We start from the raw sequence: 16,788 nt of genomic DNA, 5'->3' as shown, positions 1-16,788 counted from the left end.
AACGGCTCCTGAGGATGGTAATAGAATACACTGCAACCCAGGACATTGAGGACAACCCTTTTTTTGTGTGTTTTTTTGCTAAATGGCGTAGTTTAGGAAACAAGGCTGACATACAAAAGGCAGTAGCAATAAGCAGCTGACTCTTCCTCAGTCACATTTCAGTGACAGGAGTGAGTAAAGCTGAACAAGTTAATGCTGGGCAGTTCAGTAACCAGAGTGTGCTTGGGAACACTACAAACCCCAATTCTTCCACCTGGTAAGTGCAAGTCAAAAACAAACACTGAGCTGTTGAACACATAGAGAGCTCTGCTCAGTTGCTGAGGTTTCAGCTGTGGTCTGTCTAGAACATCCATCCAACTGTGACATTTTTCCACAAGATGATGCACTAGAAGTATGTATCATCTGAGATATGCTGCGCTGCTGCTTTAAAGTACTTGGTGATAACAAAATAAAACCATCCTTCAATTGAAAATTCCATTTTGTCGCCTTTTGTCCCCTTTCTTTCATACTCAGAATCAGCTGAGAGGACTTGAGTAAAACATTCTGGAACAGTTCACCTCTGGCTGACACCAAGCACAGTAAATTTAAGCTCCAGTAGAGGATTTTTTCAGAAAGTTAGGAGTAGAATGGAAACTGGATTTCATTTCTCTGTATAAGAGAAAAATAGACTTAAAGAAAATAAAAATAGGGCTGCTGCAACCTTGCCTTAACCATAGCTGAGTGTTCATAAATTACTTCAGAGAAAGCAATGTCAAAATTAGTGCCAGGTAACCATTCCCTGCAGGAGCTCTTTGTGAGTAATCCTTTCTTCGCTACCACAGATCATTTTCATTTTTCAGACTTTTGACCTCTTAAAAACCGATATTGCCATACTGATTATTCTTAATTTGGTTTCATTAAACCCCTTGATTTGTATTTTTTATACTTTGTTGAAGCACAGACCAGCAGAGAGATGAGAGGTGTTACAAAATCTGTGTTCTGAATTCCTGTATGTTCCATGTTCATTGTAGATTTCTGTTTTCACTTACAAAGGTATGAACCTGCATTTCAAACAGTAAACTGTTAGGTATTTTAGATTTTCCTAATGTTTTGTAAATGAACCCATGCAAACATTTTTAGACACACATCCCCATGTTTTTGTCAGTGGGGAACAGTCTCTGTACGAGCTGGTTGACAGTGATGTAGCACAGGACTAAATATGAAAGAGGGGAGGAAAGGGCCATAGAAGCCTGGTCCATGCAAGCTCACAATTCCTGACTTAAAAAGTCCCAAAGATCAAAACTGTTGGGAATGTTATGAGGAGATGTCACTACTTATTTGCCTTCTTCACATCCTTTTGCTGCCTTAGTTCTGCTGATGGTGAGTGCTGGGCATCAGGTGTTGAACTGGTGGGCACCTGATTTGTGATCTGGTTATCTGGGAACATAATGGCACATTTTGCACCAGTTGCTGGTCAGCCTGGAGCTGAGGAACGGGAGAGCTGTTAGTTTGCAGGAACCTGTGTAAATAACAGGTTTTGTGCTAGGATTCCTACTCTGTGGGATGGTTTGATTTCTGATGACTCTAATTTCTTGTAGTAATTTACCATGCCTTCTTCTTCCTTCTAGGTGTCATATCCAGTGATGGGTTTTGCAGATACCTGATGTCAGATGAAAATGCCCCAGTTTTCTTAGACCGTTTGGAATTATATCAAGAAATGGACCATCCTCTGGCTCATTATTTCATCAGTTCCTCTCACAATACATATTTAACAGGCAGGCAGTTTGGTGGCAAGTCTTCAGTGGAGATGTACAGACAAGTGCTTTTGGCTGGATGCAGGTTGGAAGCAGGAGATAACAAATATTTGTGAATCTGATACTTTAAACCTACTTAATATACCTTGCTGGTGATATATTGTACAATTGAACGTATAAATACGTTAGTGTGGTAAATGAAAACACATTTATTTGTTTACGAATCTTATTTTTCTCACAAAAGTAATTCCAGGCAGTGGAATGTAGAAGTTGATATAAATGAGAGAAATTTAAGAGAAGTTTGATCTCAAAATGACAGCTGGAGAATTTCAGAGGGCTTTCTGCTTTATAATTATGAAGTTTTATGTTAATGAGAATCAGGAAATTTATGATTTCCTGCTTAATTTCTTGATTTACTAGAATGAGAATAAGAAGAGTGGCATAGTGCTAAAGACGATGAAAACATGTTGACCCACACGTGCCATGTTTAAGGTAGTTTATCCAAAGGTATAGAAGAACCCTGAAATAATACATGTACAGCTTAGAAAGAGTTCTGTAATGCCCAAAACTGATTTGCAACTTACTGCTTTGACCATCACTGCTAAAACATGTCCCAGGTAGCTCACCTGTAATGAAACACTAAGTTAATTTTTTTTGATCTCTAGGTGTGTCGAGCTGGACTGTTGGGATGGCAAAGGTGAAGACCAAGAACCAATAATAACTCATGGAAAAGCGATGTGCACAGACATTCTCTTCAAGGTAAGTGCCTGGCCTCTACGCCTGGCAGCAGACCCCAGGAGAAGGCCTGGACAAGAATCCAAGCAGGGCACCCTCCCCTCCTCAGCACTGGAATGCTGCTCCCATGTGATGGACTGACATGGGCAGGATTTCTGGCCCAGACCTTGGGGTTAATTTCTGACTTGCATCATATGCCCCTGTGCTCCATCTGCCTTTCCACAGAAACTGCAGGAAGCAGGCTTGCTGCCTGGGGCTCTTTGCACCACAGAATTAATATCTTCTTTGTTGTCTGAGAAGTTCCCTTGCTGTGGAAAAAGCCTGAAGATGCAGGAGTTTCTCTGGGAGTAGGAATTCTCCCTGGCAATAGGTGATAGCAGCAGATCTATTGATGGTTGTGGGTGAAGGTGCCATCCTGCTGCAGGTGCAGGGAGGCTCCTGTTGGGGAGTCTAAGTTCTTGTGGGGCATGAGGAGCACACGGTTTATTCTGCTTCTCTCTTCACTTGCACATTTAAGACACAGCCCTGTGTTTCTCAGGGTGGGGTGTATAACAAATCCCTTTTGTTACGCTTTTTATTTGATCCGCTCTAACTTGAATCCCATTGTTGGATTTTTATAGGATGTAATTCAAGCCATTAAGGAAACAGCATTTGTTACATCAGAGTACCCTGTCATTCTTTCATTTGAAAATCACTGCAGGTATGTAGTGCCCATTTTTAATTTTTAAATTGTGCATTGTGTGAGAAAATGATATAGTTTAAAATACTGTGTTCTGATACTTGAAAGCTGGGGGGGTATGCAGGCATACTGAATGTCACTTAATGTACTATTAATATACTAATCAATCTTTATCTAGCTTAATAATGGCAATATTTTTGTCTGTGATAAAGCTGTGAAATGTATTTGGATGTTCCCTTAGCTGTGTGAGATTCAGTTATTCAACTTTTTTGGTCTTGTTAAATTCATCTGTGTCAGATAATAGTCTTTTATTGACAGTATAATTACAGTAAAGTAATACTTCTCAGTTGAAACAAGTGGGCAGTATATAATTTGGGATGTCTACATTACTTAGTATTATTCTTTTGTGCTGAGTGATAGTGATTTCTTTTTTTATATTTAAAAATTAACTGACATCATCTTTTCCAGCAAATACCAACAGTACAAGATGTCAAAATACTGTGAAGATCTTTTTGGAGATCTCCTGTTGAAGCAGCCTCTAGAAACACATCCAGTATGTTTTATTCTGCCAGTCTCCTTTTTTTTTATATTGGCTTTATTTAAAAGAGATGATAAACTGAGATCACCTTTAGTGCTGTTCACTGCCAGTCCTGTGCTTTCAGAATTCACTAGTGGTTTTGGGAGGCTGTGCTTTTTGGTACAAACTTTTCTTTATCTGATTTGTTTAATCTCTTCTGTACAGGGCTCTGGCAGGCAGCCTGGGGAAATCCCCCCCCCTTGATGTGTGATGTAATGTTGGCACCTACATAAAATACACCACATACATTGTCTTTGCAGGTCATTCCCCACTGAACTTGGCAGTCACTGTTGAAAAACAATTAGTCATAAATTGCATTGTCTCAGCTGAAGAAACCTCTTCTTTCAGCTGCACGTTGCATGTTTCATGCTCCAGGTCAGGTCCTGCAGTCTAGGTGGCCCCACTACTGCATTAAGAATCAAATTAAGCACCAGGAGTTTCCTGCAGTCTCGTTTGGACTCTTGAGTGCACTGTAATCTGCATGCACTTCACTCTCCTGCATGGCAGGAAATAACAACAGACATTCCTTTACAAACACAGTATTTGAGATTTCAACAGCTCGCTACGCAGCGCCTGCAACTCCTCCTCCAGACCTTCCTTGCTCCTTACAATGAGCTCACTGTGTGCCAGCAATAACCTAAAGCTTGCAGATGCTCTGTAGTGCTGTGGGGGACCACAGCAAGGAGGATTCTGCCTTTCCTTTCAGCTCCATGTGACCCTGGCAAAGGGGGCTCCTGGCATTAGCATCCCTAGAGCTTTGCTTTTCGTGGCTTTCCTTGCATGTTGCAGGGCCAGCAGCACACAAGGTTTGATGAAAGTCAGGTGATTGCCCTGAAAAGTGCATCCCAAAGAACGAAATCTGCAGTGTTGCCGTGTGATGTTTGTAGCACGCTGCCACATCCCTCACAAAAAGGTGCTTCCAGCAGCTCTCTGAGAAGCCTAAAATAGAGCTGGCCAAAGGCTGCCGTGCTTCTACCTCAGGGTGCAGTATTTAGCCTCAGCTGCCTGTGCTCTGTAGCACTGCTGAGCCTTCTGCATTTTGTGTCCTTTCCTCCTCGTGGGTGAATTCAGCCCCCAGCTGCTCCCAAAGCAAACACTGTAGAGATGGCAGGAGGAGCTTGGAACGTGTCCTTTGCAAGTGCTTGGATCTGGATAACCTGGGCTAGTGACTGAGGGGGACAGACTTAGGAGAGACATGGTGCTTGGCTGAAGCAGATTTGGTTTTAAGAAAAAGGCAAATATTTGTCCAAATGGGCATCCAAGTATGGTCTTGTTAGGGGATACAGCCTGGCATCCTGGAAGCCTGGCATAAATGAGCTCTGCGGCACTGACATCTAGTGGAGTTACAGCCCCAGTTCTGTCGGGAGCAAATGTGTTCTCTTCATCCAACGTGCTTAAACTCCCTGCCTGAGCCAGCCTGGTGGGTGTGGAGAATCCTTACCCTCCCACAAGGAGGTTTGCACCCATTCTCCTGGGGTTGGCTTGATATGGGTTTGTTTTTTGGGTTTTTTTTGCTGGGTGGTTATTTGTCACCTCTGCTGTTTTTATTTGGTTTCAAGTCGTGGTGCTTTGTTTTTTTGTTTGTTCACCGGGAATGCTGCTTCTCTGCAGCTCAGATTTGGATTTAGAGATAAGAGTATCTGAATAATTCTTGTAAGAATTGTCACTATTTATGGAAGTACCTTCAGCTCCTTCATTTAGGCTTCACTGAAAAACCCCAGTCTGTTTGGTGCTAAGAATGCCAAGTTGTGGGTTCAATCTGTGTAAGGGCCATTCACTTGAGAGTTGGACTCAAATGATCCTTTCGGGTCCCTTCCAACTCAGAATATTCTGTGATTATACCAGCAACTGCCTGAATAATATTCTTATCAAGCCTGAGGTGGAGAGGGTGCTAATTACCATACCCAAGTGTCTGTTTTGTAGCCTCAATGATGTGATGGGGCTTAAATGAGAGGATTTAGTACTTTTTCTCTGCTCTCAATCTTCTTCTCCTTCCCCACGCTGGAACAAGCTTTTAGTAGAACTTCCTTGTGTATGTGAAACTTGCCCTTTGCCTTTCACAAATACTGAATTTGTGACCCTGCTGGCAAACCCAGTCCGCATTACGTACCTGAGGACTGGGTAGTTTTCCATTCCCCAGTGCCAGTCCATTTCCACTCTCCAGGCGTGCAATGGGCTGCCTCACTTGGGTTACTGCAGGTTGAGGGGACCATAAAAGGTGACTTATTTAGAGATCAACTGGTAACAGGCTAAGCTGTGGCTTGGGCTGTGTGAGCCATAGGGAGGGAGGGAAAGCAGGAATTCCTGAGATGAGGAGCTGCAGGTCACATCCACACCCCCTGCTAGGCAGGAGAAAGGGGAAAATGTTTAGAGCAGTGCAGCAGGGGCTGGCACAGGCTGGGGACCCGAGTACTGGCTTCATCCAGCAGCTTTACCTGAGCACAGCTTTCCCCGGGGATAGGGGAGAAGCAGAGGAAACTGTGTAACTGCAGGCACACAACCTCCTGGGGTTGTGCCTGAGGTGGCACTGCTTGTTCACTGCCCCATAGTATCGCTGTCCTACAGTCCAAATCCTAAGCAGGGATACAGAGAGGCCAAATAGCTGTTCTCATCAAGCATTTTCTTTGAATTGTTTTACAGCTTGAACAAGGTAAAGCCTTACCATCTCCTAATGACCTCAAAAGAAAGATTCTCATAAAGAATAAAAGGCTGAAACCTGAAGTAGAAAAGAGTAAGTAAAGTTTGTCAAATAATAAATAAGTGAAACTCCAGATCACTACAAACAGACTTCGTTACTAGAGTTTCCAAATTGTTTGTACTTTAGTGTTGGAAGAATATGAATTACATGTAAATAACATCTTGTTTGCCCTGGTGTTTCATGTGAGTGCCAGAGTCTAGGCCTTGATATCAGCATGCTGCACAGGCACAGACAGACCCAGAAATGTAATCCTGGGACTTTATCAAACTGCTGGTTGAGCTAAAATATAAGGCAGATAGAATCTCTTGTAAATTCTGCCTACACTGGTCTGGTTGCATTGCTGTGTTTTTTCCAGGATAAGCATGAAATGAAATGGAATTTCAAATTGCTCTTCTTGCTGTTGTTGCCAGTTCTGATATTTATCTTCTTTTCAGTAACAATAATGTTGCTGTATTAGTTTCCAGTATAGCTGTAATAATAAACCCTGGTCCTTCTCCGTTCAAAGATAAGCACCCCGACCTTGCACTGGCTTCAGTCATACGTGGCTGTGCTCCTCCTGTCTAACTGAAATGTCCATGGAAACACAATCGAAAATCCAAGCACTTTGCCTCCATTTGCATGGATCAAGCACCGAAGAGACAGCTGTCTGTTTATTCTGTGAGCAAGTAATGTGCTTGCTCCAAAGACCTTTGAAGTCTGTGGAAATTTAGGAGGAATTTCTTCGCAGAAAGGGTGATTAGGCATTGGAGTGGGCTCTCCAGAGAGGTGGTGGAGTTACCATCCCTGGAGGTGTTTAAGGAAAGACTGGACGTGACACTCAGAGCACTGCTCTGGTTGATGAGGTGGTGTTGAGTCAAAGGACTCAATGATCTCAGAGGCCTTTTGCAACCTCATTAATACTGTGCTTCTGTGAAATATTCTCCTTAACTTCAGTGAGCTTTGGATACAGCCCTTACTGACCACTTTTCATACCTAACATCAGTCTGTGTTTAATGATGCTCCTTGCTCTGTAAAATTTTATTACTAATTGAAAAGTCAGAGAACTCATTAAATAGAAGTAGATCTGAGGCTCGGAGAATCATTTGTGATGGTTCTCTTGTATTTCTTTGTGCTACAAATAGTTCATGTCACGACTAATTTGATTTTATTTTTCATATTAACAGAACAGCTTGATGCTCTGAAAAAGATGATGGAGGCTGGGGAAACTGCAGCTCCTGTAAATATCCTGGAGGATGATAACGAAGAGGAAATAGAAAGCGGTGAGAATTTCCTGGAGAAGGGCTCTCAGACATTGCCTGTGGTAGATCAGTGGGTTGGGTGCACCTTACCCATGTGCCTGTGGTCTGTGGCAGCAGCAGCATGTCTGGGCTCCATGCAGGACCATTTGTACAGACCCCAGCCTTGCCACTTCATCCCAGACAATTTCAATTTCCATTTACTGTTCAGAAGTTATATTAGAGCACCAACCAAGTCAGATTTTCATTGTCTGTGAGAGAAAGACTAAGAAGTTGTGATCTTTGCTATGAGAACACATACTGTCACTGTGTTTAACACTTGTGTCAACATCAGCGGGGATTATTGCATTGTAGTTTCTAAGGATAAAATGAGGAGTAGGGTTTTTCTTGCCAAACCTCAGATATCTTCAGTGTAAATGTCTGGCTCTGAGCCAGTGATATGGCCAGCAGAGAAAAATACACCTGTTTAGGGTGTGATCCACCCTGTCTGTTTTAAATGTCCAGCTTCAGAAGATGTAAATCATGTGCTGTCTGCAAGTGTCTGAACCACAGAACTTGCCTGTGACCTCTGTCATAGTGAATGTCCCAGCTTTAGCCTACCACTTGGTCTTCTCATATATTTTATATTTTTTTGCCTTTACTTTTTAGCTTCAAGTACTGTAGGTTCTAATGGAGAATCACCTTAAAAGCAAAAGAGAACAATTCCCTATAGTGGGGGCACACAAGGAGTCTGACAGTGCGCACCAGAAGCCCGGACACTGGCATCTTCTTAGATCTTTGTTTAAAGAACTCTTCTCATCAGTTCTTGTTATTTCCCCAAGGCTATTTGCTTTTTTTTACACTTTTGCTAAGCAAGTTACTGATTACTTCAAAAATACAGCAAATAAGATTTCTCTTACTAACCATCTCAGGCCTTAGCTGTAATTTACGACACTTGGAAACAGTTAACAGTAACTAACTCTTAGAAATCTAATACCCTCGATTTTATTCCTGTTTCTAAAAAATACCAAACCCAAACCTGTGAATTCAACTGTAATTTGTTTCATGCCTTGCAAAAAAACCAGCAGTTGCTGTGGTTTTTGCACTGATCCTTTTTGTTTTCTGTGCAGCTGACCAGGAAGAAGAAGCTCATCCCGAGTACAAGTTTGGAAGTGACCTTACTGTAGATGATTACAGTCAAAAAGAAGCTGTTGCCATCAGTGTCAAAAAGGTAGGATTGCTTCTTTCATAGATATTCTTACGAAAACTTTCCATGGAGGTTGTTGCAAAAGTCACTCTGCTTTTTGGAAACATCAGAGCACTTGTCAGAAGATTCAAACCTGAGATCTTCACCAGGTGCCCCTTACCTTTAGGTTCATGAGAACACAAAGCTTTGTAGCCAAAAATACTCTCCCCTTGTTCAGACAGGATATACTCATTGAGGAAACAGAATCAGTATGTAGGAAACAGCATACAGGTGGGGGGGTTTAATCAAAAATACTAATTAAATGCAGCAAGCAGTTTCCTGCTCCAGCCTCTGATATTTTACTTTGCATCTCAGGTGCAGAATCCTAATAAGAGGTGGAACATCAGCTTCCTTGCTCAGCAGTATTTTTGCAGGGCTGCATTCTGTGTCTTCATTGCAGGGTTTTCCTCCATTATTTTTTGTGGTTAACCCTTAGGGTAGGTTCTCTCTTCCACCCACAGCAGTGAATGCAAAATAGGACAATAACTCCCATTGGGGTGGTGTGGCAGGGGGGCTCTATCAGGCAGCCAGCTGGCAGACAGGGAAAGAGTTCTCTTTATTCCACTCATACCTGACAATTGCAATTTATCAGTCTGTGCTCAGTAACTTGAATATTACTTGATGGTAATTAGATACAGAATATTAGAATTCAGAACTCAGCTGCTCTGGCAATGAAGGCATTAGTGCTGCTTGCTACAGAGAAAACCCCACGTGTGAGGGCTAAGGTACCTTAGCAGATCATGCTCCTCTGTCACTCAAGTATTTTGGCCACTTCTTCCCTCCTGCTTGGTTTCCTTTGGATCTTGCTCCAGATAGAAGTGTAGGTGTGGAAAATAGCAGTGTGTCTGTAGCAGTACCAGAGACATCAGACCTGCTTTCTGTGTATCTCTTCAAGTCGACATCTTTGCTTCTTCAGGACTTTCATGGATCCTCCCACTGAAGTATCTTTTCACTTCTTTCCTTCTTTAGGACTTCCATGGATCCTCCCACTGAAGTATCATTTCACTTCTTTGCTTTAGGGCAGTTTCATTTACTAAGTCAGCTGGTCCTTAACTATCTGGATGTTTTGGGGTGTTTTGGTTGGGTGGGGGTTTTTTGTTGTTGTTTTGAGGATTGGTTTTTTGTTTCCAGATTAGTCCCTCATCCTCAGCACATGTCCTTGGGTAACTTCTCTGCTTCTTTGCTGATCAGTGACTTGATCTTTATTCTGTAGGAATGTACATTCAGTGCCAAGACAATATTTATCTAAGATTCTAAGTAGTGGTAGCTTTTAACTGAAAGCAGACATCAGACTGCGCTATTACAAATAACATCTTGAGACAGGCCTTCTCCAATGTGGACGTTTCAAGCACAGTTTACAGCACTCTTAGCCCTTCAGTTTTCAGAGCCTGGCAGTTTGCACATCCAGATCAGATGATCTTTATTGTGGTATCGTTATCTGGGTGTGTTATTCCTTCATTCTTCTCTGAAACTTCCTGTCCCCAACATCTAGTGATAGCTCTGGTTTACGCTTACCTGTCTGGCATCCTTCATCCTATTCCCATGGCTAGCCAGCTGTTGAGTTTCATTCTTGTGTACCCAAATTTGGAAGAGACTACAAATTTTTGAAAGTGTATGAGGCAGATGAGCCATGCAGGAAGGTGGAAAAGGGTTTACTTTTTGCTAAATGCATTCATTTTTTGAGGGTTTTTTTCTCCGTACTGTGAGTGTTTCCTGTTGCTTTTTCTTTGGGTAATGTATATATATTTTTTTTCCCTTAGGCTGTTGAAGATTCTGAGCAAGAAAACAATAAAAAGGTGACACAGGATGTTATGTAGTTTATTTTATTGCTTTATATTTTATATATAACATGCATATTACTTACCATGCATTTTCAGTGGTTTAACAATTTTATGCTCAGTTTCACTGCACCTAGTTTTGAAAGTGACTCTATCTCCTTTTGTCCTCTAGGGTTTCTTCTGCTATATTTTTATGCTGGGGTTAGGGCTGTCAGAAAATTTGGGGACAGAGAGGAATGCATGACCTTTGCCTGCTTAGAAGTGTCTGATCTCAGTCTCCAGTGTCATGCACTGGGAACCCAGTTCTCTGAATGGTGTTGAGATGTATCATCCCTGCTTTATTTTTTCCTCTGCCCTTACCCTGACTGCACTTTGTTTTCCTCTCTCTTTTTCCTCCTTTTGCTTTCCCTTGGGACTTCTGCATTTATCTTCTCCCAGGAATCCCTTTTGTAAGACTCTTCCCACCTCTTTCCACTCTCCTCCTCCTCCTCTTCTCTCATTCAAGCTGCTCCTGTTCCTAACCACACTTTGTTTCAGTCTGTGTTGTTTTCTAAGTGGGTTCTGCTTCTTTTCTTGAGGGATGGGGAGGTGTAAATAACATGGAGATCAACTTTTCCCTTTTGTCTTCTCTATCCCCTAACAGGGTCGTGTGCTGTTGTAACCATTCCTTTGTTTCTGTAGGCTTTAAGAAGCATTCCATCCTTTCCCCTTTCTTAATTCATAGTTTTAAAGTTGTGAACAGGGCAGAGTATAGCCCTACTCCAAAAATGAAGGGTCTGCAAGTGAGTAAGATAAAATCAATGGGTAGTAAGTACATTGTCTTGGGACACTGTCTTTGAGGCAAAGTGTTGCTGGTGCAGTCATAGAGCTGTACCTGCAGGCTACCATTGCCTGGGCACTGAGGCATCATAATCCCTTTGACTCCCTTTTCCCCGTGGTTCCTTTAGGTGTAGGTGTGGATGGATCAAGATAGGCAGATATGATCAGCTGTTCTGAGCAGTCAACAGGAGGTACATTAAAGAACCCTGGGTTTTAGAAGATGGGTGGTCAGTTCTTCCTGAGTTACTGGCCTTTCCAAAGTTAAGACGGTGAAAAGAACTGGTTTCATTGAGTAAATTTTGCCTGAATTTGACCTAAGTTCTATTAACAGCTATTGACCTAGCAACAAAAAAATATGCCTGTTTTCTACTAACACAGGGATGTACTCCTAGGCATATTTTGGAATCAGATCTGTGAACCCTCAATATGCACATTTCTGAAAAGCAGTTGGGTTGAGCCCTGATGATCAGCATTAAAATATGGTGTCAGTTTGATTTCGTGGGCTGCTGGAAGTTTAATTCCATCTAAAATGCACATACAACAATGTGTACCTGGACTTGTTCTGCTAGCTCAGTAATTCTATGCAGTCAGAAAATTGTGTTCCTTGTGACTATAATCATCTTATCCGAAGGCATAAATGGTTCCACTTCCCATGGTTTGCATTCTTTGAGATGTGTCTGCACTGTCTGGCAGGCAGAGGTGCCATAATGCTGGCAAGTGGGTTCATTTTCCTTTACTCTCCCATCTCAGGGAGTAAACGAGTTGCTGTAGTGTTAGGTTCTGTGAGCTGCATTATCCTCCAAGCCCAGAAAGGGCTTGGTGGCACTGCCTCTTACTGACTATTTCCTGAGACAATAATGAGGGAGAACTTGCTGGCAAACACGAGCTGCAGTCTGAAAATAAAAAGCAGCACTGTACAAATTTTTGAATACACTTCGTACTTTCCAGCGGAAGTTCACTGTCAGCCTACAGTCAGATTTTTTTGGTCACTGGTTCACTGGTAGGAGAACAACCAAAAATGCATGTGTGGGAAAAACATGAATTTGCAGAGATTGCTTAGCTTGACAGAGATTTTTTGTTTGTTTTTTCATTTCAGTGAAAAGAATGTGTTTCAAACTGGTTTAGGGAAAGGAAAATGTTGGACAGGTAGATCCAGTTAAGAAGTGCTTCCTGATGTGGGTTTCTAGCAGATGGGATACTTGTAGAAGACTTGAAGTTCTATTATAAATAAAGTGCATATTTGTATAGGTGATGGATTCAGATTTTTATCAGTTGAAGTGGATAAGAATATGAACTTGGTACTGTGTCTCTTGTTGGTCTTGTGACATCTGTTTGTCCAGTGAAGGATGTCATCTCTACATTTTGGTTTGCTTCTGTTAGTAAAGTTTAATAGTGGAACCTTATTTGTGTTTTGATGTTGAGGAAGTTCTACTGAACGCCAAGTATACACAGTTTCTGTTAGAAAATGCTTATTAAATCACAATTTTTTGGAATTTATTTGACAAAGATGGATCGTTATCTCCCAGCGTTGTTCAGTCTGTTGGAATATTTAGCTTTTATCCCAGTGTTATCCTACTAACTTCATGTAATATTTACCCACTGCTTAGGAGCTTTTCTATCATCAGCCCTGTTGCATGCATCCTGTAACATTGAGAGTCTTTTATCAGCAAGAAAATAAATCTTAACTTTTCACACTAAACTTCCACTTGTATTAATTTGCACTGTCTTTAACCTTCTGCAGATTTGGGTATAATTTTGTCCCACCTTTGAAAAACCCAACAACAGTGTTTGCACACAGAAATGGTGATTGTTCTTTTTAATGTGTTTTCAGGGTTTAGTAACTGTGGAAGATGAACAAGCGTGGATGGCATCTTACAAATATGTAGGTGCCACAACCAATATACATCCATATTTATCAACAATGGTCAACTATGCTCAACCTGTAAAATTTCAAGGTTTCGATGTAGCAGAAGGTAACATAAAAGGTTGAATGAAATACAAGTATTTGCTTAACCTAGGTAGTTTTTTAATCTCTACATTTCTTGAGTTTAGAAATAAAGGCATAAGAGTCTTTTATAGTTTAATGACCATCATCAGTATGTTTGTAGACCTGTTTCCTTGAATGTAAAGTTAGCATGTTATTCCATTAGTCATCCACACGGAGTCGCTAAATTACTGGGAGAATATGAAGCTGTTGAGGTTGGCTCTATTCCGTGGGCCTTTCCAACTAAGATGCTTTTTTTTTAGTTCCTCTTTCTCTGCAGTAAGGTGAGCACGACTGTCACAGTGATCAGCAGTGAGCTGATACTGCACACCAGACCATTTATCATGTCGGTTTGCCTTATCTACCACACAACGCAGGCTCTGAATAACAATCTTGTCCTAAACAAAAAATGAAAGTTTTGTTGGTTTCCCAAGAAGTGAAACAGAAAAGCAAGTCAGAAATACTATGAAATTTCTCATCACTGTAATTTGATTCTGCAAAATTTCTTATCACTATAATTTGATTCTATTTGATAATGGAGAAAGAGACCAAAAATATCCTGCTGTTATAGTGCATGATTTTGAGTTTTGATTTGTCATTACAGAGGTGTTTTAAAATGTCTTGTCTTCTCTTTCTAGAGCGCAATATTCACCATAACATGTCCTCTTTCAATGAATCAGTCGGACTAGGGTATTTGAAGACTCATGCCATTGAGTTTGTGAAGTATCCTTTCACCTCCTCATCCCACTTTTCTACCAATCCTAAAATAAACCAGTGCACCTTTCTAGATTTGGTGTTGCATGTCTACAAAGGAAAAGGGGAAGTACCTCATGGAAGGAGAAAGAGTAAGATTAACATAAAGAAGTGTGTTTTGATGTTGAAATACTGAAGATACCAGGACACGACTCTACATTTCTATGATGTTTTTATTTCATTTTCCTTGATGAATTCTATAGTTACAATAAACGACAAATGAGTCGGATATACCCAAAGGGAGGCCGTGTGGATTCCAGTAATTACATGCCTCAAATTTTCTGGAACGCTGGCTGCCAGATGGTCTCACTGAACTATCAGACCCCAGGTATGCAGCAACGACCAGTGAACCTCAGTCCTAAAGAATGGCTTGGGCAGTAACTCTCCAACAGATGCCATGGATTTGCTTCTGGCATTTTTTGAGGAAGCAGACATATGGCTAAATAATACAGTGGGGTGGAATTACAGAAGCGTAAGACAAGGAGCAGTAAAACCAGCCATACACAGAAGGAAAATTCAGTCCCCTTTATTGAAAAATAATGGAGTACTGCATCTTCTCACAGAAATGGTTTTTATTAACAAAAAGTGTTAATTACAGGGAAATCAGTGCCTTCGCAAGACAGAGGTCTGGCACAGTTGGGTGCATGTCCGCAAAGCAAAGATGGAGTGCACAGATTAAGATGGTAAAGAGTAATGACTGTGTGACAAATGCATCTCTAGTCCAGTTATTGGGAAGTGTTAGGAGTCATGTGCTCAGCAGCAGAGGATGGGGTCTGAGATCCCAGTTGAGGGAATGATGCCAGGGAATGGGAATGCCTCTCCGCAGGGTGGTCTGAGAGGAGATGCATTGTTCCTGTTCAATGAAGGTGTGAGTGTAGCAGGGCAGGCTTTTTGTTGTTTTGATTGGGTTTTTTTAATTTATCTAGGAATGTCTTGAGTCATGTATATGTAACAGACCAGTTTTCCATTGCCTTTTTCTGGCTGTGGCAGTGCTTTTGTGCTTGCTTCCCCCTCCCTGCACCGTGTCTTTGGTACTGCAGACACTTCTCATGGCCATACCCTGAGTTCTGTCCTCCAAAGCTGTGCCCCAGTTTCACCAGCTGAAGAGGGAGGAGAAGGGATACACTAGAATACACTGTTTTAGAGCACTCCACTGGACATGATAGGGAGGCTGGAGCAGAAATACAAACCTCACTCTGCTCCCAGCACTGCCTCCGCCTACTGCATGTCATTTCCAACCCCTTTATGTTGCAAATTAAGAGTAGTAATTGTATAAGTGGAAGTGAGGAACTTTCCTGTACTCCTCTTTTGTGATCCAGCTGTGTTGTCAAGATGAAGATGATTGAGGAAATAAAAACTACAGCTGCCCAGTAAATCCAGTAATAACTGGTATAGGCATATGACAGTCTTGTATTTTGTGTATCAGAGAACCAACAGAACAGATTTTGTTCCCTTTGAAGGTACAGTCCATTGGGCAGGAGAAAGACCTGTTTTTTTGCTCTAGTGTAAGTAGAAACCTGCAGAAAAGCATTTTATTTTTTACGAAGTTCTGGAGAGGGTTGGATGAGAGGGAGGTTATTACAGGTTTATTATACGTCTTGCTATACAAGTGCCGTAACAATGCACTCACTAAAACTCACATGCTTTAAATGTTGAAACTAAGCAATGCTGCTGTGATCTTTGTGGGCCTTTTTGTGTGGTATTTTATTCAACTAAGTCCACAGAAAACCAGTGGGATATGCATCTCACTTTCTTTAAAACAGGATACAGACAGCTTCATCAGAGGTAGTGGTCTGTGGTCATTGTGAAGAAATACATTCTTCAAAGATGTCTCCTCTAGTATATTTTTTATTCTGAGGTTATTTGTACTGTTAAGGCTCCTGTATCCCTCTGTTATGCAAAGTGATCTGCAGTAATGGAGACATCTGTACTGTAGATACCAAAAGTTAGATGATGGAAATCACATCCCAGGCGCTTAACATGCCCACAGTCTCTTGCTTCCCTGCTTGCCAGGTGTGTTTGAATTCAGGGAAAGACTGTTTCCTAAGCACAGCATGGACTTCAGAGTGCTTGGTAAAGCTGTTATTCCTGTGAAGAAATATGAAGTTTTCCCATTGCTTCCTTTTATTTCTTGGATGTGTTTTACATGCGTTAAATTTATTTTTTGTTTAAACTGATTATTCTGGGCAAACAGTCTTATTTTCTGATTTAGTTCGTGATCTGCATTATTCAGCAGGGAAGTTAGTAAATTTTCTCTCTTGGCAGATTTAGCAATGCAGTTGAATCAAGGAAAATTTGAGTACAACGGATCGTGCGGGTGAGTGATATGGTTTAAACTGTTGTCACTGTGTATCACAGTCCTTTACGAAGGTTTAATAAAATTTTATCACTACTAATTATGTGTTGCAAAAGGAAAATGGGATGCTAGGTGAAGAGTAGAAATTAGCAGAGTTCAGGGAGAATTATCCCCCATAAGGAGGTATTCTAATGAAATATGCTTTTAAGTATGCCCAGTTTTTAAATGAGCAAGAAGAGGCTTTGCATTCATATTATGAAGATCATGAATACACAG

At 41.3% G+C, this 16,788-nt stretch overlaps 1 protein-coding gene across 8 annotated transcripts in view; it reads left to right on the top strand.

Annotated features, from left to right (window-relative positions):
* The window catches only part of PLCB4 (phospholipase C beta 4), a 186,930-nt gene that overhangs the window by 127,953 nt on the left and 42,189 nt on the right, over positions 1–16,788 (top strand). For 6 of the 8 annotated variants that reach the window (XM_042049251.1, XM_042049245.1, XM_042049246.1 and 3 more), the window contains 12 exons: positions 1,608–1,818; positions 2,399–2,492; positions 3,089–3,168; positions 3,616–3,700; positions 6,365–6,455; positions 7,586–7,681; positions 8,767–8,867; positions 10,643–10,678; positions 13,311–13,452; positions 14,102–14,186; positions 14,420–14,544; positions 16,482–16,533. In XM_042049251.1, coding sequence (XP_041905185.1) covers positions 1,608–1,818; positions 2,399–2,492; positions 3,089–3,168; positions 3,616–3,700; positions 6,365–6,455; positions 7,586–7,681; positions 8,767–8,867; positions 10,643–10,678; positions 13,311–13,452; positions 14,102–14,186; positions 14,420–14,544; positions 16,482–16,533 — 1,198 coding nt within the window. The remainder of the gene's footprint in view (positions 1–1,607; positions 1,819–2,398; positions 2,493–3,088; positions 3,169–3,615; positions 3,701–6,364; positions 6,456–7,585; positions 7,682–8,766; positions 8,868–10,642; positions 10,679–13,310; positions 13,453–14,101; positions 14,187–14,419; positions 14,545–16,481; positions 16,534–16,788) is intronic. The other 2 variants (XM_042049252.1, XM_042049250.1) reach the window with 1 other exon arrangement.

The sequence above is a fragment of the Corvus kubaryi genome, unplaced genomic scaffold, assembly GCF_017639235.1.
Source record: "Corvus kubaryi isolate FWS band 111438036 unplaced genomic scaffold, C.kubaryi_AGA036_p1.0 70, whole genome shotgun sequence".
In the NCBI taxonomy this organism is placed as follows: domain Eukaryota; kingdom Metazoa; phylum Chordata; class Aves; order Passeriformes; family Corvidae; genus Corvus; species Corvus kubaryi.
This window is presented reverse-complemented; position numbering and strand designations above follow the sequence as displayed.